This window comes from Kogia breviceps, chromosome 3 (assembly GCF_026419965.1).
Source record: "Kogia breviceps isolate mKogBre1 chromosome 3, mKogBre1 haplotype 1, whole genome shotgun sequence".
Taxonomy (NCBI): Eukaryota; Metazoa; Chordata; class Mammalia; order Artiodactyla; family Physeteridae; genus Kogia; species Kogia breviceps.
In genome coordinates, this window is record NC_081312.1 from 29,289,575 (window position 1) to 29,316,470 (window position 26,896).

Genomic DNA, 26,896 nt, shown 5'->3' on the forward strand with positions numbered 1-26,896 from the left:
CTACTATACCAACAATATTATATACAAAGCAGATGTAGGTTTCTGACTACAGTAAAATATTAACACATTTCATCCAGTTCAAATGTTACACCTCTCTAAAGACTTCCCCAATGTAACCATCTACCCATGACCAACTCCTTCCCCCAGACAAAATTAATCACTTTCTCTGTACTCCACTCCCAAAATACTGTGAACACACCATTATCATACCTTAAACACTCACTCACACACACACACACACACACACACACACACACACACACAATACAGCAACCACTTCATCTCTCTGACAATACTACCCAATTGTTTAAGAATTTGAAGCATTAGTTATTCTTGTACACCCAGTACCTAGCACAAAATTTGTCAAATGCATTCAAGTAGATTGTCAGGTAGCGGTGACAATATTTACAAATATCTAAATAAAACACAGGGGACTTCCCTGGTGGGGCAGTGGTTAAGAACCTGCCTGCCAATACAGAGGACACAGGTTCAAACCCTGGACCAGGAAGATCCCACATGCCGCGGAGCAACTAAGACCATGCGCCACAACTACTGAGCCTGCGCTCTAGAGCCCGTGAGCCGCAACTACCGAGCTCACGTGCCGCCAACTACTGAGTCCACATGCCGCAACTACTGAAGCCCATGTGCCTAGAGCCCATGCGCCGCAACAAGAGAAGCCACCCCAATGAGAAGCCCACACACCACAGCGAATAGCAGTCTCTGCTCAACAAACTAGAGAAAGCCCACATGCAGCAACGAAAACCAATGCAGCCAAATAAATACACACACACACACACACACACACACACACACACACACACACAGGAAGGCCCATAATGGACATACTAAAATATTAACGTAAGTCACCTTTCATGAGGTGACTTTTTACACTATACATTTCTGTTACTTGAACATTTTTTAATGAGCAAGTAACTGCTTTTCTAATTGGATATTTTTTTAAGCTCCTAAACAAAAAATAATGGGAAATTTTTCTCTAGAAAAACAGGTTTCAGATTTGCTTGCAGGAAGCAGAATCACTTCTTCAAATAATTATGTCTCTTACTATATTATTCTATTTTCTAACCTAGGGTTTAAGAAGAAATTCTAGAATGGGAGCTACAATCCAGGGAAATCAAATTATTTTAAATAACTGTAGGACCTTAGAAGACCTACCATCCGGAAAACCCATACTATCTATCTAGTTGCTGCATTCACTCTTTTGGTTACTTACAAAAATTCCCTCTATGTCTCATGTTCAAAGGCTATTTGAAGAAGATTCCTAACTTCAGTTATGTTTTTGGAAGAATAATCTCCAAACTGGAGATAAAGAAACCTTCATGAACTTCTGGCAGTGATAGAACATATGGTACATAATACTGAAGCAAGTACTATGATAAAATAAATTATCTTTTTGTCATTTTACTTAGGTAACAACCTTGGCCAATTGCTTTCACTGTTACAGTCTATCAAACAGTGTAAATGAAAAAAAAAAAAAACATTCATTTTTATGATTATCATGTAGTTAAAAGGATAATGTTGTAACATAAGGAAAAACAATCATTTATAAGAGCTATATATTGAAGTCAATAATTCTGATTTCTAAGAACAGATCTTCTCATGAGACTATTTCCTTCATCCAAATGTACTACACTAATACAGAATATCAAAGTCTCTTAAAGCCTCTTGAAATTCAAAAATATTGCAGATTCTTAATCAAAGCAAGGTCTATAAATTCTCATTTTATACTATGACAGATTTACTTTGACAGTATGCCAAATGGTAATTTAGTTTATAGGGAGCAAAAACATGAAAAATAGGAGGGAAAAACATTTTGGTGTACCGGAATTGTCTCAAAGTTACTTGAAATATATAAAAATTATCTATACTGGGAGCTCATACTTTAACTATAAAGTCACTTCTACTTAACAATAAAGAGTTGATCTGATTTTTATCTGAAAAATCACTTATTTTTAACCAAGAAAATTACCATTTCTCTTCTTCTTTCTTCTTCTCTTTCAGCCTCTTTCTCATACTCCCGGGTTTTCTTTCGTTCTCTGATTTCCCAATTCTTAAGGCGCTAAAAAAAGAAATTGTCAAAACTTAAAAACGTATACAAAGGGTTCTAAAATTTTTGACTAACCTACTAAGTACCAAGATTTAAGAATAAAAGCTTTGCCTCAATTTACCTCTTGATAAGCAGCCTCTTTCTCTCGGAGCTTTCTTTCAAGTTTTCTTCGTTCATATGCATCTTCTTCATCCTCTTCTCGGTCCCGCTTCTTGTCTTTTTCTCTCTCGCGCTCCCGTTCCCTTTCTCTCTCTCTCTCTCGCTCTCGTTCTCTTTCTCGTTCCCGTTCTCTCTCTCTCTCTCTTTCCCTCTCCCGTTCCCTTTCACGATCTCTGCTCTTTTCTCTGCATAAACAAAAGGTTTAAAAAATCTGTCAGTCTTTGTGTTTTCGTTTAAACCCAAGAGAAAGTAGGACAACACATATTATGAAATAATATATAAACTCACTAGCCAGAATTTAGCATTTGGTTTCTGCAGAATTGTAAACTCCTCTATATAAGTCAGAAAGACATAGAATATAATCCTGGCCCCAAATTCTGAACTGCTTTCTAAACTCAATGTTAATGCTTATCAGCATCTCAGAAAACAAAAAAACCTGGATATGAGAAATACTAAAGGCCAACAAACATGTTACAAGATAGTCTACTTCACTAGTGATCAAGTAATACAGATATTGGCAAAGGTGAGAAGCAAAGAGCATTCTGGCATGTTGCATGGGTAAACTAGAACTACAGCTGACCCTTGAACAACATGAGTTTGAATTGTGCAGGTCTACTTATATACAGAGTTTTCTCAATAGTAAATACTACAGTACTACACAATCCGAGGTAGATTGAATCCACAATTGGTTGAATCCGTGGACGAAGAACCGCAGATATGGAAAACCGTGTATACAGAGGGCCAACTATAAGTTATACTCGAATTTTTCCTGCACAGAGGGTCGGCATCCCTAACCCCAGCATTGTTCAAGGGTCAACTGTACATCTATCAGCAATAAAAAGTTCTCAAGTATTTAATTCAGACTGATAAAACCAAACTGCAGATTTGTGATACCATGGATGTAATTATATACATTTATGTATATATATGATATGAAACAGTACACTGCAGTAAAAGTATAAACCCACTCATTTTAATACATGTCAAATTCTCAATAGTGGTTATTCAAAATAATGGTTATTCCAGTGGAGGAAGGAAGGGAAGGATTTTAATGCCGACTAAAGATTAATAAGAGTACTGAATTCCAGTTCCAGCAACTAGTGGATCTCTCTTCAGTTATAATCAGGTAAAATAATATCTCAACACAGTAATTATATTTGAAAACTAGCTTGGGGGTGTGATTTCCTCTCTTCCCTCCGTCTACTGGCTTCCTTCTACTCACGCCCTTTCTCTACTTCCTTAGTTCACTTTTGCTCTACCTCATTCCTAAAGAATTTGAGATGATATGTCATATGAATTCAATATAATTATGAAAAAATTTTAAATAAAACAAAACAAAAACAAAGTGAAATAAACTACTAGGAGCCATAAAAAAGTAAACTTAGAGCCTGGGAGGTTAAGCTGTGGCCATCCAGTGGCCTATAGGACCAAACAGACACCAGAAGCTAAAAAAGCAGTGGTATTAGAGTTGATTTCCCACTAGAGGGGACCTCAATCAAACAGTGACTAGAGAAAATGTCCAGTGACCAAGGGAGAGAACAAGGAATCATGTCTATCCAAAACACTGGGTGGACGGCTGGTGGGTGCTGGATCTGTACAAAACCTGGCTTCAGACAGAAACTAACACTAAAGTTGAAAATTGTTAATTTAACCAATATATTTTTCTTTTTTTTCAGTTTATTTACTTTTGGCTGTGTTGGGTCTTCGTTGCTGTGTGCAGGCTTTCTCTAGTTGCGGTGAGTGGGGGCTACTCTTCATTGCGGTGTGCGGGCTTCTCATTGCGGTGGCTTCTCTTATTGCGGAGCACGGGCTCTAGGCACGCGGGCTTCAGCAGTTGTGGCTCACGGGCTCTAGAGTGCAGGCTCAGTAGTTGTGGTGCATGGGCTTAGCTGCTCCGCGGCATGTGGGATCTTCCTGGACCAGGGATCGAACCTGTGTCCCCTGCACTGGGAGGCAGATTCTTATACACTGCACCACCAGGGAAGCCCTTAACCAATATTTTACATGTGTGTGAGACAGCAAGCCAGGCATGCTTCATGTCTCAGAAAGTTCTATCACCACATCCATGCAAATGGCCCAAGAGAGTACTAACCTGCAGTTCTATTAAAGCTATCAAGCACAGAGTAACTTCCATAAAGCCTTACCTTGATCGACTGCGATCCTTATTCCGATCTGAACTCCTTTCTCGATCACGGTCCCGATCTCTCTCTCGATCCCGATCTCGATCTCTCTCTTTTGTCCGGTCACGATCCCTATCCCGTTCTCGTTCCCGCTCCCGTTCCTTCTCCTTTTCTCGTTCACGTTCTCTTTCCCTTTCTCGTTCCCGTTCTCGCCTTTCTCGTTCCCTTTCACGCTCCCTCTCTCTTTCTCTCCGTTCTTTCTCAATTTCCTGTCTTTCTTTTTCCTTTTTGCCTTTCTCTTCTTCCAGTTTCTAGAAACCAATAAAAGTACTTTTAGAGTTAACTCTATAGCTCCAGTATTCACTTTTCCCGGCGCAAAGCCCAATATTGGGAACGACAAAAAAAAAAAAAAAAAAAAAAACCAACAAACCACTGGTACTTTAATATTAAATACTTGTGGTTTTACTTAACAAATAAAAACTGAAGCAATCACAAGCCTAGATAGATTTCGTGCAAAACCATACACTCTAAACAGAACAGGAATCTCCAATCTTGGATGCTGGGAGATTGTGTCAAGTGTGGCTGACCACTCAATGATTATGTAATAACTAAAATGACCATGAGGAATGCGATGGTTCATAATAATTTCTAGAAATACAATCACTTGGCTAAAATGTAATTCTTCCCATTATGAATTTCTTTAAATCAGTGGGACTACTGCTGCTAACTATAACCCCAGGCTTCCCATTACCTAACGATTATTAGTTGAGTGTTTTAAAGGGGAGGTGGGAGAAGAGAGTCGGGTCACTGGAATGCAACTAAATAATCTTCTGCCTTCTGGTTTGCCCACCCTCCAAAAGACAAGCTGAATTCAGCCAATATCTGCCCTATCACCTACTGGAAACATTTACTCCCACCATTACAAGATGGACAGCCCACCAAATACAAAAAGTTTGAAAATCACTCGCTTCAAGCAAAAATGTACATAATCATAATATTTTTATTTAATTAGATTAATTTTTGGCTTAATGTTAAAAGCAACATATTTATGCCCATTATGCCTATAAGACAATGAAAATACATTAACAGTGATAAATCCATCCTTGGAAGGAACGATTGCATATTAACTTACAGATGTTGTGCTAGGACATGGATCGCCAACACTGGATTAACCTTGCCTACAAGCTATGCTTCTGGGAGGAAGAGCAAGTACATGGTTCACAAATAAACCAAATAACATTCAGACCAAGTTTGTACCCTGACAAGATTACCAGTGCACCACACGGTTTCTACACAAACTCAGAAAAAAAAAAAATACCCCAAACAGGAAAAACAAAAACAAAACATTTTTCCTTTGGTTCCATGTTTAGTGTCACCAAAATGAAATTTAAAGGACAACAATAAAATGTGCATTTTTTTCTTTTCTCAGTCATGTAAAGCATTTAAAACAACTTTAAAAAGCAATCTTACCTGTTAAACTCTCTTTCTCTTGCTCATGGATCAGAGAACTGACAGAAGATTACAAAAGAAAAGCTAATGCATGAGAGATCAATATATTCAGCTGTGGTGCCAGTCTTATATCAAAATGGTATGTAGGCAAAGCCAATACTGAATACATTGAAATTACAAAGGGAAGAGAAAAGAAATGGCAAAAAGAGGACAGAAACTGAAAACTATTTAAAGGGGTAAATTCTAATTTTTGAAACAGTACTATAATGGAATAAATAAATGTGCATTGTAAAATGAGGCTACTAGACTACATAAAACTTACCTCAGTGTCATACACTTATAAAGAAATTTGTTTATTTCTGAGATAATACTTACAGATTATTTTAGCTGTTCCAATAATAATTTCTTTTGTAGAGTCCCTCAATTGTTTTATGCTTGCCTATTCACTACACTACTTATTTCTTAAATGTATAGTTCCACTTATGTAAATAATGATTTGTTTCAGAACTCATTTCAAAAGTTTTGTTCTAAGTAAATGAAAAAGTGAGTGAATCTTGTCCATACTAAATGCAATTCTGAAAGATTGTATCAGATTATATATGGAGTAAATAGATACACACACACACAAACGTATATATTTTTTAAGACAAAGACTGGAGAAAGGAAATGAGGTGGTCTAAAAAGACATAAGAAAGTAGTGAAATAATGAAGAGGAAAGGACAGAAAAAAAAAATCATAAATCTTACCTTATTCTCTCTTCAGACTCGTCCGTGCTGTAAATGGACGCCCCCTGCCACGCTGATACCCTGACAGTCTGTGGTTATTTAATAAACTCATACCAAAACATGCAAAGGTTCACTGAGCTCAATTTTTGTTACCGAAGTTTCAAATATCCCCTTTAACCATACCACCCAATAAAAAAAACTTTTTCTTTTTCACTTTGATTTTTATTTTTAAAACGCATTTTGGAAATTCAAAACATTCTCCCCACAGTGAAATACGTGTAAGGCAGTCAAAGGCCTGACAGCTTCTCAAACTCTGAAGCAATTACCTTTTGAATTAATTTTTTAAAACATGATTTCCTTATACTTTACCAATGACATGACAGGATTTAACAAATAACAAAAAGGGGGTAAACCACACACACACTGTATACCATTTTCAAGCTTGCTCAGAAAATTTTGAGTGCTCAACCTAACCAAAAGCAGTCCGCTAAAATGACTTCCCATGGACTAACTTTTTAACTCTCAAAATTAATCTGGGAGAACTACAGTTGTGCTTTTAGACATACTTAATTCCTGAAAATGCCCTGTGTATGTGAGCTAGGGCTTGGCATCATGTTAATAATGTGTTCAGTAGCATTGATTTGATGGCATTAACTGTCAATGTGGGATTTTGAAAGCTATAAAAAAAAGTAAGATTAAATAAAAGAAAAAATGAACACTTAACATCTTACTAAGTTAAAGGTCACTCAATCTTAGGAAAGAACCAGTAACATCTTATTATCTCTAACATCAAAATACATTTCACACAGTATTTGCATTTCACCGTCCATAAGCATCACCTTCAACACCAGGGAACATTCACAGATGCACTGTCATTGAGAGAAGCTTTCAATAGGCAAAACTCGTGAGTGGGATTTACTATGAACAAATACCCATTTCCAAGCCAGTTACCCCTTTGCATATTTTTCTGAGGGGGCATCCATAAATATAATAAAAAACAGAAGCTCATACTTACATCCTATTCCTTGTTACTTTCCAAGCTGAGAGTTTCATCTTGCATTAGTCACCATATGATCTCTATCATAATGGTGGGGGTCAATGAATAGATTAGCTTTACGGGAATTTACAGTTCTTCCATGCATCTAAAATTTGGTAAGTCTGGTTACCACTGACCTACTTTTTAAAATCTCCCCCACTCAAATCTATACAAATATAATCTTAAATTTTAATCTCAGCTCTAAAGAAAAGGTTTTCCTAAGATTAAGTTAAATAACTGCCCCCAGAAATACACTACAGTGTATGTTATTCTGCTGCCCCCTTGAATCTAGTTTAAATCTGACCTTGATGTTTATGTTGAAATCTAAAAATAAAACTAGCTTTTATTCATATTAAAGTGAGATGACTGCAGAGTAGTCAGTAACTGAAAAAGCTATGTACAATATGCCAAGGACTACTCTAATATGGTAATGGTCTTCTGTTTCTTTGTTTCTATCTAAATATCAATTAAACCTATATAAAAAGCATTTAAAATTATATTCTACTGTAAGGTTGATTTTTCTTTTTTTGTCTGTTTGCTTTGGATTCTGTAAAAAGTCTAGATTGGTATCAAGTGAAAAAACAAGAATACTACCTTGTGTGTGTCTCTGAATTTGCTGATCTCTCGGGATATCAGGTCTCTTTTGTCTTCTTCCATTTCTATAGCATTTATATCCTCCTAAAAGACAAGGGGGACAGGTGGGAATGCATAACGATCAATCTACATTGATACAAACAGATAAAAATTAAAGGTTAGATATTCTGTACAGGTTTTACAAAAGACAGGAGTAAATAAAAAACTTATGTAGTAACAAATCCAACAATCTAAGTTAAATGGTAAATAGTTAGATAGACAAGAATCACAAATCTGGCAGTTAGCAGTCAACATAAGTTACTGTCAAGGCCTATAATGTAAACTAACCTTAGTGATGAGTGGATAAGGGATCAGTGGGGCCACTGGAAATCTGCGAAAAATCTGCGGAAAAATCCAAAAAGATTAAAACAAACAAACAAACAAGAGTTCATATTACTCTGAAAAACAATTGTCTATATGTTTATACTGTAAGCAATGCAAGATTTCTGTAACATTTTCTTGATTTCAAATTACTTGATAATAAAAAAGATTTCACTCACTCTATAACCCCTCCCATGACCCACCACTTCCTCTCCCTCCAACACCCCCAACCAGTGGAATAAGGAGGGTCTCACACTAGCAGTGCTTTTTCCTTGATCCCTTCCAAGACAGAAGAAACAATCATAACAACAAAATTTACCCATAATTCCTGCCACAGAGCAGAATTTCTTCGATTCTCTCCTCCCAACCCATATCAAACAAATATGTCAAGTTATTTTCTCCTTTGCCATTAATGGAGGAAGAGGAAGAACAAACCCTACAGGTTTCAATTACCCTACACCTGACTGACTCTTACCAATTACCATTCCCAGTGATTGGCAGTTCACTAGACAGGTTCTTATGGCCCCATGAGAAAAAACAAGCCAAGTAATAAAAAGGTATCTGGGGCTTCCCTGGTGGCGCAGTGGTTGGGAATCCGCCTGCCAATGCAGGGGACACGGGTTCGAGCCCTGGTCTGGGAAAATCCCACATGCCATGGAGCAACTAAGCCTGTGCACCCCAACTACTGAGCCTGCGCTCTAGAGCCCATGAGCCACAAGTACTGAAGCCCGTGCACCTAAAGCCCGAGCTGCACAACAAAGAGTAGCCCCTGCCTGACCCAACTAGAGAAAGCCGCGCACAACAACAAAGACCTAATGCAGCCAAAAATAAATAAACTTATATTAAAAAAAATGTATCTGATGTATCTGGCCACGAAGAAAACTGAAGATGGACTAAAAAGGCTATAAAATCCAAAATGGTATGAACTATAACTACACCTTGATATTAAATCACAATATATGTTTCATAGTACTACTTTTCCAGGGCATATATAATCCATTCATATAATACACTTCCAATATTTTTAAAGAACACTCCCTATAATTTCTTTAAGTATATCCAAATTAAATGAATATAAGAAAACCAAACATTTTCTTTCAACCTGGATTCCCTATTGTTCAATTAGCTTAGGATGATGAAAGTAGGTGATGATATAATACACTGGGGAGTGTTTCATCTCATGATGCTCTTTCATAGTACTCCAGTTATAAGACCAATAGCACTACTGTCCATGGAAGGAAATAAGACGTGGCTTATAAGGAAAGGTGGCTAAAAATTTGAAAATGGGTCAAAATCTTCACTGAATGAGACCTGGTATCCCGCTTGGAGCAGAGAGAGAAAAAAAAAATAAGGGAGTAAGGCAAAACAAGGCCAACCCCTTTGTGACAAAAGGGAACCAAAAAAAAAACCTCTTACTTTGCCCCTTAATATCAGTTCCTATTCATCACTCAAGTCTGGGTTTTTTTTTCCCCCTCTTACTTAATGATCCACAAATATGCACAAGCTTCCATGTCACTGCATTTCAAACATGCGAAACAGGAACGTTGTGGTAAAAAAAAAATTAGGAAGTTAGCTGGTAAAACATGGTCAAATTAGCCTTAACAGTATATTGTTATAAACGCTAGTCATTCTACTTTCCCCTCAGAAGTTGGAAATAATGAAAGCACAAGAGTGACAGTACAAAATGTAAACTGTCGGAATGACTCTGTTGTCAGAAATCAGTAACACATACGTCCTCCTTCTTTTCCTTCTTCTTCTTCCTGGGGTGAGAGTCAGATTCTTGCGAGGGGGCATTGAGCTCGCTGGAGTATTCCCGTATTAAAACTTCAATGGCCCCTTTGATCATCTGATCTCTTCTCTTTGTTTCTTCATCTAAGGCTTCTTCGTCATCATTAGTGACAGTTTCTGGCCTGGTATTCTTAAAAAAAACAAGGCAGATTCAGGAGAGGGAAGGGGGAAATCAAACAAGAAAATCAAAATCATTCTACAACAAATTAGTACACAAAACAAACATGTTTTCTCCCAAACATCTCTGCAGTCCTATTAAATGCAGATTTGGATTTATTCCTAACTTCACAAAACTAAACTTCATTTGTTTTATTGTTTTTTCCTCAGATACACTGTACTTTACGATTTTTTTTTTCCTTTCTACCCTTGATAGTTAACATTCTGACCCCTAACCAGCTATAGAAAGACTGAAATCACAGGGCTAGCGTACTACACATCTGCAAAGCTTTCTCAATTTTTCAGATTGTCTTGCTCAATACCTGCACAAACTAATGATGTTTACTGAATAACTCATTCAAAGTTGAAAACTTTATTACATGAAAAAAGCAAAATACAATTTTATGTACACTATGGTAGCCACCATTTAAAATAAACAAAAACAGCGACTTCCCTGCCGGTCCAGTGGTTAAGACTCTGCACTTCCACTGTAGGGAGCGTGGGTTTGATCCCTGATCCGGGAACTAAGATCCCATATGCCGTGCGGCATAGCCAAAACAAAAATAAATAAATATAATAAAGTGTTCAAAAAAATTTAAAAAGTAAAATAAACAAAAACATATGTGGGTTAAACAAATAAAAAACACTTGATAGCTATATACAACAAAATGCAAACATCAGGAAGGTCAGGGGCTGAAATGATGGCTTCTCCCCTCTGCTTTCTACAATGCGGGAATACCACTTATAAAACTCATATATTTATACACTAAAAAGGAATTGACTCTAAATACTGCACATCTTTCTCCCCATGACTTGAAAATGTAACATTATAAAAATACAAATTCAGGGCTTCCCTGGTGGCGCAGTGGTTGAGAGTCCGCCTGCCGATGCAGGGGACGCGGGTTCGTGCCCTGGTCCGGGAGGATCCCACATGCCGCGGAGCAACTGGGCCCGTGAGCCATGGCCGCTGGGCCTGCGCGTCCGGAGCCTGTGCTCCGCAACGGGAGAGGCCACAACAGTGAGAGGCCCGCATACCGCAAAATAAATAAATAAATAAATAAATATAAATAAAAATAAAAATTCATGTTGTAATACTTCTCACAAATAAGTAACTATTTGTAGGACTTTATTATCATTATTATTATTATTAAATTTTTGGCCAAGCCACGCGACTTATGGGATCTTAGTTTCTTGACCAGGGATTGAACCCGGGCCCTCAGCAGTGAAAGCAGTCTTAACCACTGGACCACCAAGGAATTCCCAGCACTTTATTATTTTTTAAAAGAAGTCGACTGTTACTTGTGTTGATGTGCAAAAAAAAAAAATTTACTGGTTTCCAATGTCCTACTATCCTTCTTATTTCTGTCTGTTTTATTTTAAGGCTCCTAGTTAAGGAATTAATCCAGTTCAAATAACAAAATTTAGAGCATGACCTCTAGATAATTTCATTACCCTCGACTCTTCTCTTCTTAAAACCTGGCAAGGTGGGAAAGTAAGACAAAGAAGCAACAAGATAAACATAAAGATGTATGTGTACAAAAATTTTTTAAACTTAAAACTACATACATACTTGGGCAAACATATATTGTGCAAATTTTCAGATACAAACAAGAATTCTGCTCTTCTGGACAAATGCTGGCTCTTGGTCACAATGCATGCAACTCTATTCAAGGTGAGTTTCATACCTTGTACTTCCTTCATATAACCTAGCCATGATTTCACAGCAACTGGCATTCTGAAAGCTATCTCCAATGGATACTTATTCAACAAGCATTTATTTCTTAAATTAATTTGCTCAACAAACTCTTAAGAGCCTACCCTATGCAAGATACTATGTTAGATGGTAAAAAATTCAAAATTAAAAAAAGAAATAACTTGCCCTTAAGCATTTAACAATACAGAGTAAGAGGTTATTATATAGATAACTTTCACGTAAGTCATTAAATGTTATATAAAACTAACCACACTTTACTTTCTCAAACCTGCCTCTTCATCTAATCTTGTAACTAACTTTCTACTTGGCATCTGGGATAAAGACAAGATGCTTTAACCAAGGACTGTAATTAAATTGTTTACATTATTTACCAAGAATATTGTAAACTAAAATTGTTGTGATGTGTTCCTTTCTTATTCTGAATCAATAACATATCACAATAAGGTCTTTATGCAGTTTTCACTAAAATCCCTTCAGTGATATTCTGCTTCTCCAAAGGTTTTAAATTAAAGAATTAAACCACCAGTAACTTGTCACTGAAACCATAGGTCCTGAGATACATATGGCTATTTCAACCCAAATACTCAGCTGTTGAGACCTAAATTCTTTCTTATGAAAATATACCTCATGAGGAAACATCCAGTCTGTCTTTAGCATCTTCCCTACATTCTAAATTTCTTTCCATGAACCCTCTACATCGCCATGCTTTTTTAAGCATAAGGATTGAGGTGGGGTTATAAATCCAAAGGCTTACTCAACTAAAAATACTCATAGCCCCTAAATTCCCTACTACCATCATCCTAAACCAAAACTTAAATATTAGTATAGCTGGTATTACCTAAATTAGAAGCAAAGTATTTGGAATGAACTAGTTCACACCACCTTACAAATGACTACTGCCCCTTCATCTATAGAGAAAATGTACTCTTTTAGAAGGAAAGCTTATGAACCCAAATCTCTTAACCAATTGTTAATGTAAGAAAAACAAAAGTAGCAATATATATCATGGAAGGAAAAGTTATTTTTAGTTTCAACCTAAACTCTACCTCTGGGTCCTGAACCACAGTTTCCTGATTTCCAGTTTTTTCTTCCACTTCAGAAACAGAAAGCACATTCAGTAATACTGAGCAGCAACAAGTGAAGGGTTTGGAAGTACAAGAGGATCAAAGAAATCAACTGAATATATGAGATGTTTACATGGCCAATCTATTTGGCTCTTTTCAGAGGAATCAAAAAGCTTCCATAGTAAAGCTGCTAGCTGGAGAGTTAGAAAGCAGCTCTACTAGACTCACTCTTTGGCACTGACCTCTAAGAGTTCAAAACAAGAACTTCTTTGGGAACTAAGCAAATGCAGAGTTCTTTCTTTTGAGAAAATGTAGATTCAACCAGACTAATTTCCAGGCAAAGATGTGAAGATGTTCTTACCTGCAATATCTGATCTGTCCTCAATTAAAATGTAAAGCAAGCAGCTCTTTCCAAAGATTATTTGTACTTCCACCACTTGGCAGAATTCATTCTTGAATGTGTGATTAACAAGCACTATCTGTGATGATCAAGCAAATCTCTCTACTCCTATACTGCTACTGAACAATCAGAAAGCAACAGGACATGGACTAAATCAGCGTAGCTACCCCAAATGAAATACTTTTACTACAGGTCATAAAAGTTGCTTCTACAAATTCTGCAAAATCCAAATAAAAGCTTTTAATCAAGCTACTACTCAAGGCATATAATTCCTCTTAAAATTCTGGGTCAGGCAAAATCTCTTTCTAGCCAAACTCGTGGTTCTTTTTGAATCGGAGAACTATACAACTAATAGTATTTTTTCTTCTGTCTGGGAATCAGGAAAATGTCTGGATAGGTAGCATACAAGTTTCTCAATGTCTCATTCTCATGTCACCTACTTTAAGTCACTATTTTCTAAATTTCTCCAATAAATTGACAATAAAAGAGAAAGAACAAGTATACTTTCACATCTTACCCTGAAAAATCATGACAAACCTGCAATCTACTCCACAATATACTTATATTTGCTTAAGCTGTTTGAAAAAACATTTTCACTGACAGAATTGCTCAACATTTTCATTTTACCAGTATTGTTGAGTAAAATCGACACTCCAAGAAAATATACCATGTTTGTCTTATGACTTCAAGTACCTCTGGGCACCACGCCAAATGCACCCAGAAGTCATGTCTGTTAATTTTTTAAATTTCATTTTATCTGAAATAACCGTTCTGTTTTTATTGGAGGTGGCTTCAATTCCATTCTTGAAGAAAAATATAAATAGATTTCAATTGTGATTCCTCTTACTAATGGTGATTACAAAATAAATCAAAGTCACATGATTATACATTTCCTTATTTATTACATAACTATACAGTGAAGTGATTTACTTCATGCTCAGAGAACACCATCTGCAAATGCCACCATTTAAACCGCCTCACAAGCTAAATTTCAAGCACAGTAAAACAATGAATCCAGGGAATTACACAAAAAACTTTGAAGACACTGAATGCATGCTTTATTTTTAAAAAGAATTCAGTTATCACAGCAAGGAAAATCTAAGAAGTCTTGCTGCAGACAGTTGGCTTTTTTAAGGTTTTACTGATATGACAGGCAATAGTGCTAATATGAGATAAAATACAATTTTTCTGGAGTGTAAATTGTGTTACTTCCTTTTAAAGCTAGTGAAAGACAGTAAGATTACCAGGTGAGCAACATAACTGAAACTGTTATAATAAATGTTCACCCCATTCTTGTTATGAGCAAGACCTTAACCCAGGTTCTGTGGAGGTACAAGATGAAAAAACATAGTCTGTGAATTTATTGTCCTGTCTATCTTATAATCAGAGAATGCAGGATACGGGAATGAAGCAGGGTACAAGGAGCTGTGAGAGAGCGATACAAACAATACATACTACAAACCAGACTGACGTAACAACAGTAAAATCCTGTTTTATATGAGAAGAAAGGATTTAATTCTGCCTGAGAGGAATCTAGGACTGATGTCAGCTACACGAATCAAGCAACATTTTAACTATATGGATAGAATTTCAACAGGGAGCTTGGATGAGCAACAAGGACATCAAAGCACAAAGGAGTTTGTAGGGATACATGACTGACACATGAAGGGAATTGATGGAGAAAGCTAGAAAGGTAGACTGAAGCAAGCCTTGGATGCCATGCTAAGAATACGGGCTTTACACTGTGAGAAATTCAAAACCATTAGGATGCATGAGCAGGGGGCTGACATAATTATACTTATGTTTTAGAAATATAGAGCATTACTGTAACAGGCAGAGGAAAAGAAAACAATGTAGATAAATCAGTTAAAATACTATTAAAAATCCAGAGACAGACAAGATTAAGTGAAAAAAAACGCTGTTTACAAAATAATACTTCAGAATTCAATCCTCCATTTATAAAAGAAAAATAAACTCACATATTCCAATTAAAACTATATTCATCCATACAGAGAAAAATGCCTGGAAGAATATGAAACAAAAATGTCTACAGTGCTTACTAATGATGATAGAATTATGGGTGATACTTAATGTCTTCTTTATAGGTTGCTCTATTTTTATGTATTTTTTTTACAATGTTTTTGTAAAGGAGGGAGTGGTGGAACCAAGAAACCTATTTCTACTTTGAATGATAGTGAAAAGCCTGAAGAGAGCAAAAAGGCTGTTTTGTTTTTGTAGAGACAGAAAGGTAATAATGAATCTATTTTGCATCTGTTCAGCTTGACATGTCAAAAGGAACTAGGAAGGGAAAACAAGGAAATATACACTCAGGTTTTAGCTATTTTTTGCTTTGTTGAGAGGGAATAATAATGTATACATTACAATACAACATACAAAAATTTCCTTTACTTTACCTTCACTTAATAGAGCCACCACCTGATGAAAACAATAAGACTTATTTTCATTCATTTTAGAACCTGTGTATTTCTAAACAAGAGGGCAACTAATAAAAATTTTGTAGGTTGAAATATATTTTGTACTTACTTAAAAGCTGCCTTAATGAATTAGCTCTGTTTGGAATAGTCTGTACCAGTGTTTTCTCTGGCAAGTTAACCTTGTCCAGCCTCCCTTACTACCTTCATCCCAACCTGGAACAAGCAAACCAACAGTCATCCACCCACTATGGGCAGATAAAAGACTTAAAATAACTATAAACTATAAAAACACCCTCTTGATGATCTTGTGAAGCCCCGTATTAGATTTTTATAATGAGAAGTATTTACACTGAAAGAGCACAGCTGGCATAGAGAAGACAATGCTATAGAAAACATACCCCATTAGAAGCTTTCTTCTTTGCTTTCCATTCATCCAGTTGTGCTTTTGTCTTTGCATCAACTTTAACAAGTAGCTTCTTCTCTCCAATCTGCAGGTCATGCAATAACCTGAGTGCACGGAGGGTTGATTCAGGCTCCTTATACTCACAGAATCCGAAGGCTAGCAATGGATGTAAAGAATTAGTGAAATATCAATACAATTATGAAAGATGAAAAATATTTATGAAAAATCGAAATCATTACAGACCAACATTATAGTACAGGGGTTATTTATTTTTTGTCACTCCTCCCTTTTTTGCAATTACCTTTGATACGGATTTCTCTTTTAGTACCCTCAAACAACCAAAAGAAAAATGAGAAGACAAAAACAGGGGAAAAGAAAAATTCTCATCAGGCAAATTGCTACTTATTACAAGTGCTGATAAAATATTTAGCAGAATCAACAACTTCCATGATTAATTCTTTTAATTATTTCACCAATTCATTCCATCCTGACTTCCTAACAGCTACAGATAAGTGAAAACAGGCTTTCTGAAGCTAAATACAGCATTTTCAATTCAGAGATGTTAAACTACAAGAGTACTGATCTTTTATTCTAGTTACCAGTCTAATTTTTCTGTATCTGTTTCATTTTAATAACTAGTCTCACCATTATTACCATGACTTTAAACAGATATTAAAACAAAATTAAATTTTAAAAAGAGTAAACATTGAAAATAAAATTAAACAAGTGAATCCAAATATGTATACAGTTAATGATATAACCACATATTGTGAATGATTTTAAAACAGAAAATTTGACCAGATTTAAGTTTGATATATCCTAAGGACAAAAAGACCTGTCTATGAAAAAGTAAAGTTCAATAATCATATTGTTGATGACAGTATTGGTCTGAAACTGCTGTATGTGAAATGTGAGATGATAATAATAATAATAAATAATAATTATTTAATAGTGTATCATCCCCTGTGTTGAAGCTCAGGATTCTAAATGTGGAAAGGAAATATAGACATATGACAGAAAAGATTAAATAAAAAACTTTTAGGTTTGAATTTGAATTAATGTGCACTGGCAAAGCAAAGACCACACCACTCCTACCATGAGTACACCTCATTTCCAGATGGCCATTTTGAAAACAATTTCCCACTGAAAGGAATCAGAGCTTCTTGAAAAATGGCTGATACCAAGTCTGGGGCAGAAAAACTACTAGCTGAGTTCTGAATATCTTGTCATCCTAGATAACAAGGAAGCTATCAAAGGCATTTAGGCTTGTGTCAAAAGTCACCAAAGATCTAATTTCCAGAGGCAACTTGAGAAAACTTAAGCTTCACTAGTGATAATGACAACTAATCCACATTAAATATAATAATACCAAATTGAATATGCTTCAATCTAGAAAGAACTTCAAAATACTTTTTAAAAAAATCACTGGTAGAGGATGCTGAGAACATAAGATCATTCTTTTGAAAAATGAAAGAACCAAAGCATTTATCCTGTTTTTCTTACAGAAATTATACTTCTAAGTAACCAAATAGTATATGGAGGAAGAAGTTTATCCTTACAGATGTATTCTACTAACAAATGAAGATTTTTCTTCAATGAGGGAAAGACAGAATTCTTCCAAATAGACTGTTACATTTTGCAACCCCCCAGTGAGGGAATCAACATAGGCACTGACAATCAACAGCTCCTACCATTAAAAAAAACCCAACAAACAAAAAACCCCAATATGACTCCTAATGAAAGAGCACTACCTTTAGAGAATTCTTACATATAAAAACAATCAACAAAAATAATGCACACAAACTCAAATCTGATCAAGTCTCAAGCTACAACTACCAACCAGTTTACATTACAACGCAGAGGATAGAGATGCATGGTACATAATTCTACTGGAGCTGCAATAAGCAAATCCAGACTGAAAAAACTCCACTGGGCAAATGATCCAGTTTCGCCAACACATAATTTCAAGGGAAATAAGAAAGACAGAAGAACTAAAAATATTAAAAGAGATTAAAAAATATGTCAATCAATTGCAATGCACAGACTTTATACGAATCCTGAATCAAAAAAACTATTTAAGAAACTGACATTTAAGACAGCTGAACATCTGATAATTGACTGGACATTGACTGAATGTTGGATATCTGAATACTGACTTAATAATTATGAGAAAGGTGGGGTTTTTTGTCTTATAATTGTATTTTAGATATATTTTTTAAAAGACCTTATCTTTTAGAGACATACTAAATATTTACAGACAAAATGATCTGGTGGGCTTCCCTGGTGGCGCAGTGGTTGAGAGTCCGCCTGCCGATGCAGGGGACACGGGTTCGTGCCCCGGTCTGGGAAGATCCCACGTGCCGCAGAGCAGCTGGGCCCGTGAGCCATGGCAACTGAGCCTGTGCCCGGAGCCTGTGCTCCGCAATGGGAGAGGCCACAACAGTGAGAGGCCCGCGTACCGCAAAAAAAAAAAAAAAAAAAAGATCTGGTGCTCAAGATTGCTTAAAAATAATACAAGAAGGAAATGGGTAGGGTACAGGTTAAGCACAAATGGCACAAGTTGATAAATGTTAAAAAGCTAGATGATGAGTACATGAGAGTTCATCATACTACTCTGCTAATTTTGTATACGTATGATTTTTTCCATAATAAAAGTGTTCAAAGGATGTGTATCAAACAGGTGTCTCTACCAACTAGTATGAAAAAAACAGTTTGCTTTCAAGACTAAGAAGTTATCTCATCATCTCTTCTCCTACTTTCTTCCTAAGTCCTAATTGTTCCATCTTGATCGTATACTCCTGATCTGACACAAAAAGGACTTCTTAAAGTAATCTTATAAGAAACCAGTTAGTTTGAATAATATTTTTCCCTCTCCTACCTCCTTCACGTTATCCTTTTCTACTTTCTAATCTCAACTCTCAGCCAACGTCTTCCCAATTGCCTTTAATCCTATTAAAGAGTGAAGACAGAGTGCTAGTAGAACACTCCTACGGTTAAGGACAATGAGACTAAATGCAAATGTACTTATGCACACAGGTTAAGAAGATCTCAATAAACAAGGAAAAATTTACCTACCTTGAAGTTTTCCAGATGCGCCTTGTACTCTCTTCCAGCTCAAAACCAAGCCACATTTCTGTAAAAGAAAACAAAGATCTTTACCACCTAAGCCAGTTTACCATGCAAATATGAGCATAATTATATTCCCACTAGGAAAAAATAGAAGTTAAAAAAATCTTGTCAACAACTAAATTTCACAATTCTCACAAACCTACTATATGAAAGAAACATACAACAAATCATTTTAAAGGAAAATATACTTACTGATTCTTATTTGCAGAAAACTGCCTACCTTTCAATAACTTACACTTTACAGTTATATTTATCCTACAAATATATATATAAAACCAAAATGGGGGCTTCCCTGGTGGCGCAGTGGTTGAGAATCCGCCTGACGATGTAGGGGATGCGGGTTCGTGCCCCGGTCCGGGAAGATCCCACATGCCGCGGAGCGGCTGGGCCCGTGAGCCATGGCCGCTGAGCCTGCGCGTCCGGAGCCTGTGCTCCGCTCCGCAATGGGAGAGGCCACAACAGTGAGAGGCCCGCATACCACAAAAACAAACAAACAAACAAACAAAAACAAAAAACAAACAAAAAAACAAACCAAAAAAAAACCACCAAAATGCCCAAATATTATAATAGTTAAACTGTAATAAATTTAAGTAAATATTGAGTTCATAAAGACTATGTTTTAAAACACATGTATATATTATAAAAGATTTTTAATGACACAGGGATTTGCTTAGCATGGGATGCAAAAATAACTTGAACCATGAAATTGCAGATATACAATGATTTGTAACTATGTAAAGAAAAAAATTTCCCATAGAATGATCAGAAATACTCCAAAATGTTAATGGGGCAGGTTGTCTGAGGGTGGGCTATTATTACACTTTACTTCCAAAGTTCTTAAATATTATTTCTAATTATTAAAGTAAAAACAAAGGTTTAAAAAAAAGTTTTGTGGAAAATAATAACTGAAGATTGCCTGTCAAAGCTGAGAACTAAGTGGATTTTTCTTGAAAGGAAATATATTTCCCTTCAGAGAAATTACTAAAATGATAGTCAAAGAATTGGGACTTCCCTGGCAGTCCAATGGTTAAGACTCCACACTTACACTGCAGGGGGCGAGGGTTGGAGAACTAAGGTCCCACATACTGTGCAGCGTGGTATGAATGAATATGCATGAATTAATAAATAAATAAATAGATAGACAGAAAATTTCCTGGGACTTCCCTAGCAGCACAGTGGTTAAGAATCTGTCTGCCAATGCAGGGGACATGCGTTTGAGCCCTGGTTCAGGAAGATCCGCGGAGCAACTAAGCCCATGCGCCACAACTACTGAACCTGTTCTCTAGAGCCCACAAGCCACAACTACTGAAGCCCATCCGCCTAGAGCCCGTGCTCCGCAACAAGAGAAGCCACCGCAATGAGAAGTCAGCGCACCACAATGTAGAGTAGCCCTTGCTCGCCACAACTAGAGAAATCCCGCATGCAGCTATGAAGACCCAACGCAGCCAAAAATAAAAATAAATAAATAAATAAATAAATCCACCTGCCAATGCAGGGGACATGGGTTTAATTCCTGATCCGGGAAGATCCCACATGCTGCAGAGCAACTAAGCTCACATGCCACAACTACTGAGCCTGTGCTTTAGAGCCCGCGAGCCACAACTACTGAAGCCCATGAGCTCTAGGACCCGTGTGTCACAACTACTGAGCCCGTGTGCTGCAACTACTGAAGGCTGGGAGCCTAGAGCCCGTGCTCCGCAACAAGGGAAGCCACTGCAATAAGCCCCCACTCTCCACAACTAAAGAAAGCCAGCACGTAGCAATGAAGGCCCAATGCAGTGCCCCACCCTCAAAAAAAAAATGAAAATTGTCCATAAGGTCAAACATAGCATGAGGTTAACAGCAGCAGAATTCAATAAAATTTTACAAAGACAAAAGACAAACGGATGGATAATAACTCATTCAGTAGATCAAAGAAAGCTATGACACCGAGTCTACAGAAGCAGATACCAATAAGAATTAAGCTAACTGATTCTACAAAACCCAGTGGATCCAGACTGCGGGGGAAAGGTACAGGGGAGAATGGGGCTTAAGTGTGAAGCTGAATAAAAATAGGTTCTTGCCTGATAATACAAATATGGAATAATCAAAGCCTCAGAGGTTTCAAGCAACTACCCTATCCCCAACCCCAGAGAAGATAGCCTGAAGAGTTATAGTCTGAAGAAAGTGAACAGAACAAGCTTGGGATGTGGAGCACCAGATCTGAAAGATCTGTATGAGATACAGAGTAAGAAGGGAAGAAAGTAACGGTATAAGAAGTGCTTGAACTCAGTCCTGCATCTGCAACCTCATACAGGCAGCCAATCTTAAACTCAGTAGGCATAAAATAGGAAATTTTCTAGAGAAACCAACCAGCCTCAAAGAAAAGACGCCACGGATTAACATTTAAAACCTCTGGCTGCCATTTAGATTACCCTACAAAGATGCCCACATTTTACAAGTTCAGCTTACGCACACAAAAAGCCTTTTAATCCCTAACTCTTAAATATGGACAATCAAGGATCACCAGACATCTAAGTAAAGCCTTAAAAGTGAAAGAGAAATAGAAGAGAGAAATTCAGGAACCCAAAGACGGCTTAAAAAACACTCTGCTGCATATATAAATCAACAACAGTTTTAAAAAGGGATGTTTCAGGGGCTTCCCTGGTGGCGCAGTGGTTGAGAATCCGCCTGCTGATGCAGGGGACACGGGTTCGTGCCCCAGTCCGTGAAGATCCCACATGCCGCAGAGCGGCTGGGCCCGTGAGCCATGGCCGCTGAGCCTGCGTGTCCGGAGCCTGCGCTCCGCAATGGGAGAGGCCATAACAGCAAGAGGCCCGTGTACCGCAAAAAAAAAAAAAGGGGATGTTTCAAACTGAAAACATACACGTATGTCCACACAAAAACTTGTACACAAATATTCACAGCATTATTATTCACAATAACGAAGTGGAAACAATCCAACTGTCCATCAACTGATGGACAGATAAACAAAATGTGGTACATCCATTAAATGGAATATTCTGGCCATAAAAAGGAACAAAGTACCGCCAACAAGCTACACTACAGATGAACCTCGAAAACATTATGCTAAATGAAAGAAGACAACACACAAAAAGCCACATATTCTAAAATTCCATTTACGTAAAATGCCCAGAATAGGCAAATCCACAGACAGAAGGTACAATAGTGGCTGCCAGAGGCTCAGGGGAGGAGAAAATGGGAAGCATTGTTAATGGGTACAGGGTTTCTATCTGGGGTGGTAAAAATGTTCAGGAATTAAGACAGTGGTGATGTTTGCACAACTTTCTGAAAATACTAAAAGCCACTGAACTGTATATTATAAAAGGGTGAACTTTATGGTATGTGAATTATATCTCAATAAAGATGTCTTTAAAAAGTCCTCCCAACATTCTACTTTGGGAAAAAAAGTGGCATCATCTTGTAAAACTGTAGATAAGCATGTCCCATGACTCAAATTCCTCCTCTAAGAGAATACATGACAGAATTTCTTTTATGTTCACCTAGGAAGATGTGCTATTACCACTAATTATATAGCAAAACACAATATCAAAAAAAAGGGAGAAAATAATCCATATGACCATCAGTAAAAAATCTGACCATTTATGGCATATTTCTATAATGCAATGGTATGTAACAGTGCAAAGTAAACTAGAGCTACATATAGGCAGGGTGAAAAAAAGCAAATTGTGGAGGAATACAGAACTAAAACTTAAAAATTATAAATTTTTATTTATATATATAATTATAGTAAAAAATATGGACAGGAATGATAAACACCAAACTTAGGATAGTAGATTATGTCTGGTTATTACCTCTGTGGAAGAAAGAAATGGGAATTAGAACCTTCATGTTTTGTTTCTTTGGGATAAAAATCTGAAGCTAGTATCACAAAACATTAAGATCTGACTAAGCTAGGTTTTGTGTTTATTTTCTAAATACCTTTTTAAAAACACTTTTTAAAGCAAGAACCCCATGATTTATAAAACAGAACTGGCAATAATGTATGTTACTGATAAAATGAAGAAGGAAAAGATTTTAAAATAACTTCTTAACACAGTGGAGATTATGGAGCGAGCGAGTATGGACAGTGCTATTTTTCATTAAAAAAATCATTCAGGGACTTCCCTGGTGGCGCAGTGGTTAAGAATCTGTCTGCTAATGCAGGGGACACGGGTTCAAGCCCTGGTCTGGGAAGATCCCACATGCTGCGGAGCAACTAAGCCCATGAGTCACAACTACTGAGCCCACATACCACAACTACTGAAGCCCACATGCCTAGAGCTCATGCTGCGCAACGAGAGGCCACTGAAATGAGAAGCCCGCGCAGCGCCATGAAGAGTAGCCCCCGCTTGCCACAACTAGAGAAAGCCTGCGCATAGCAATGAAGACCCAATGCAGCCGGATATTAATTAATTAATTAATTTTAAAAAATCATTCAGTATTTTTTCACTTACAGTGTGCATGTAGGGACTTCGCTGGTGGCACAGTGGTTAAGAATCCGCTTGCCAATGCAGGTGACATGGGTTCCATCCCTGTTCCAGGAAGATCCCACATGCTGCAAAGTAACTAAGCCTGCGAGCCACAACTACTGAGCCTGCGTGCCTAGGGTCCGTGCTCCACAACGAGAAGCCACTGCAATGAGAAGCCCATGCACCGCGATGAAGAGTAGCCCCTACTTGCAGCAACTAGAGAAAGCCCGTGAGCAGCAACAAAGACCCAACGCAGCCAAAAAAAAGTGCTTTAAAAAACATGTGCATGTAGCATCAGGATAAATTTTTAAAACTAAGAGAAAAAGGAAAATCAATGACCAAGTCAAAAAAACTTCCGTATTCTTAGAATAAAAACTACAAAAGGAGTCAATCAATCACAATTAGATGCTAAAATCATTGTTTTAAAGGTGGCTAAAGAAAAGGACTCACATAGTCCCAAAATACTAACCCAGAGGTTACTTATTAGTGAAAAAGGGACTAAAAGTACCGTTACAATGGAGAGATCTGACCACCTTAACCAAGTAACTAAATTTAATACCACCAAAAATGGGACCAAGACACGTGGTATGTCTCTTGCTATGCTGCACCTGAAAACAATGCATCACCCATGAACGACTCTCACAAAGAATGCTTACTCTGAATCTAACTATGAGCAATCAATCAAATTCAAATTGGGAGAGACATTCTGCAAAAGACCCAGGCGCTTTAGAAACATCAATGTCATAAAAGACAAAAACAAAAACAAGCAAACAGAAAGAGGCAGGGAACTGTTCTACAATAAAGGAACTGTCTAAAGAAACATGACAATTAAATGCAATGTACAGGCACCTCCCTGGTTGTCTGGCGGTTAAGACTGCGCACTCCCAATGCAGGAAGGCCGGTTTGATCCCTAGTCAGGGAACTAGATCCTGCATGCCACAACTAAGAGCCCACATGCCACAATGAAAAAGATCCCGCATGCCACAACTAAGACGCAGCACAGCCAAATAAATAAATAAATATTTTTTAAAAAAAATAATAAAAATAAGTGCAATATATATATATCCGACTGGAAATTACTGGAAAAATTAAATATGAACTATATGTATTTTAATTAACAATACTATATCAGCCTTAAATTTCCTAAGTGTCATAATGATTTTGTGAAAATGTAGGAGAGTATCCTTGGTCTTTGGAAATATAGTAAGTATTCAAAGGTGAAATGTAATGTCACAACTTACTCTCAAATTATTCAGAAGAAAAAAAAATCGAGGGGTGCGTGTGTGCACGCAAAGAAAGTGCGTGTAAATATGGCAAAATGTGTTACAAGGGTGTTCACCATTCAATTCATTTAACTTTACTGCAGGACTGAAACTTTTCAAAATAAAAATGAGAAAATAATTCAGAGCCCTCTTGTTAATTTTTCTTTAGTTTGAAATTTGTAACAACAAAAAATTTTAAAAATGAAAAATAAACAGTTTAACTTACAGCAAGGAGCTGTCTTATAAGCATGTCTGAGGCTTTTTCAGAAATGTTGCCAACAAAAACTGTAGTAGTAGGACCACAGTTTTCATCATTTTCTTTAGCCTTCAAGCCTGGATGATCCTTCCGTGCTCCCAAATGTTTTCCAACCATGGACACAGTGGGTACTAAGACCTAAAGTGATGAAAGACAATAAAATTTGAACTTGCAATTAAATTTGCTATCATGCTTAATGTAATAACATTAGGCTAAAAACATCAATTTTAAAGTATTAAATATACAGCACATCACCATTACAGGTTCTACATACTTAATCTAGAACTCCCAAAGCACATTTTTCATTAACATGAACTTATTCATGACAAGTAAAGTCCCACTACTGGATTACCTTTCTTTTTTTCTTTTTTTTTTTTTTTTGCGGTAAGTGGGCCTCTCACTGTTGTGGCCTCTCCGGTTGCGGAGCACAGGCTCCGGATGCGCAGGCTCAGCGGCCATGGCTCACGGGCCCAGCCGCTCCGTGGCATGTGGGATCCTCCCGGACCAGGGCACAAACCCATGTCCCCTGCATTGGCAGGCGGACTCTCAACCACTGCGCCACCAGGGAAGCCCTACCTTTCTTTTAAAAACAACTTGGAGGGCTTCCTGGTTGCTCAGTGCTTAAGAATCTGCTGCCAATGCAGGGCACACGGATTTGAGCCCTGTTCCGGGAAGATCCCACGTGCCACAGAGCAACTAAGCCCGTGAGCCACAACTACTGAGCTCACGTGCCATAACTACCGAAGTCCACAGGCCTAGAGCCCATGCTCCGCCAATGAGAAGCCACTGCAATAAGAAGCCTGCACACCGCAATGAAGAGTAGCCCCCACTCACTGCAACTAGAGAAAGCCCGCACACAGCGATGAAGACCCAACGCAGCCAGAAATAAATAAATAAATTTATAAAAAACAAAAATAAAAACTTGGAAATAAATTATTTTATGTTTAAGACAATGTTTAAATGTTTAAGACATCATAAATCTCTGCATTCATATAAAAGGAAATTCAATTATCCCTGCTAATTTTCTTGTAGGATATTCAAATACTCCCATAGCACTCCCCCACACTTAAAGTTTACCTTTTCTCAGTTACTTGTGTTTCTATCTTATTTTCCCTTCATAACATTCAAATTCCCAGAGGAAAGAAATAGTCTTATCCATCTTTGTATCTGAAATTGAACTGAGCAAAACATCCACAATAGGCACTGAAGTGGTGAACTGGGGGAGCTGCCTTTTCCTAGGCTAAAATGCAAGAGGGTAAGGGTACCTGTCATGTGGAGGATTCCCAATAAATGTTTCCCAATGAATGTC

The 26,896-nt window shown here is 37.2% G+C and overlaps 1 protein-coding gene across 3 annotated transcripts in view; it reads right to left on the reverse strand.

Moving 5' to 3' along the window:
- RBM25 (RNA binding motif protein 25) overlaps positions 1 to 26,896 on the reverse strand; it is a 53,691-nt gene that overhangs the window by 12,708 nt on the left and 14,087 nt on the right. For all 3 annotated transcript variants that reach the window (XM_059055797.2, XM_059055798.2, XM_067028198.1), the window contains 9 exons: positions 25,558 to 25,725; positions 19,544 to 19,601; positions 16,464 to 16,624; positions 10,241 to 10,426; positions 8,476 to 8,529; positions 8,149 to 8,232; positions 4,369 to 4,655; positions 2,187 to 2,409; positions 1,988 to 2,077 (listed from right to left, as the gene is read on the reverse strand). In XM_059055797.2, coding sequence (XP_058911780.1) covers positions 1,988 to 2,077; positions 2,187 to 2,409; positions 4,369 to 4,655; positions 8,149 to 8,232; positions 8,476 to 8,529; positions 10,241 to 10,426; positions 16,464 to 16,624; positions 19,544 to 19,601; positions 25,558 to 25,725 — 1,311 coding nt within the window. The remainder of the gene's footprint in view (positions 1 to 1,987; positions 2,078 to 2,186; positions 2,410 to 4,368; positions 4,656 to 8,148; positions 8,233 to 8,475; positions 8,530 to 10,240; positions 10,427 to 16,463; positions 16,625 to 19,543; positions 19,602 to 25,557; positions 25,726 to 26,896) is intronic.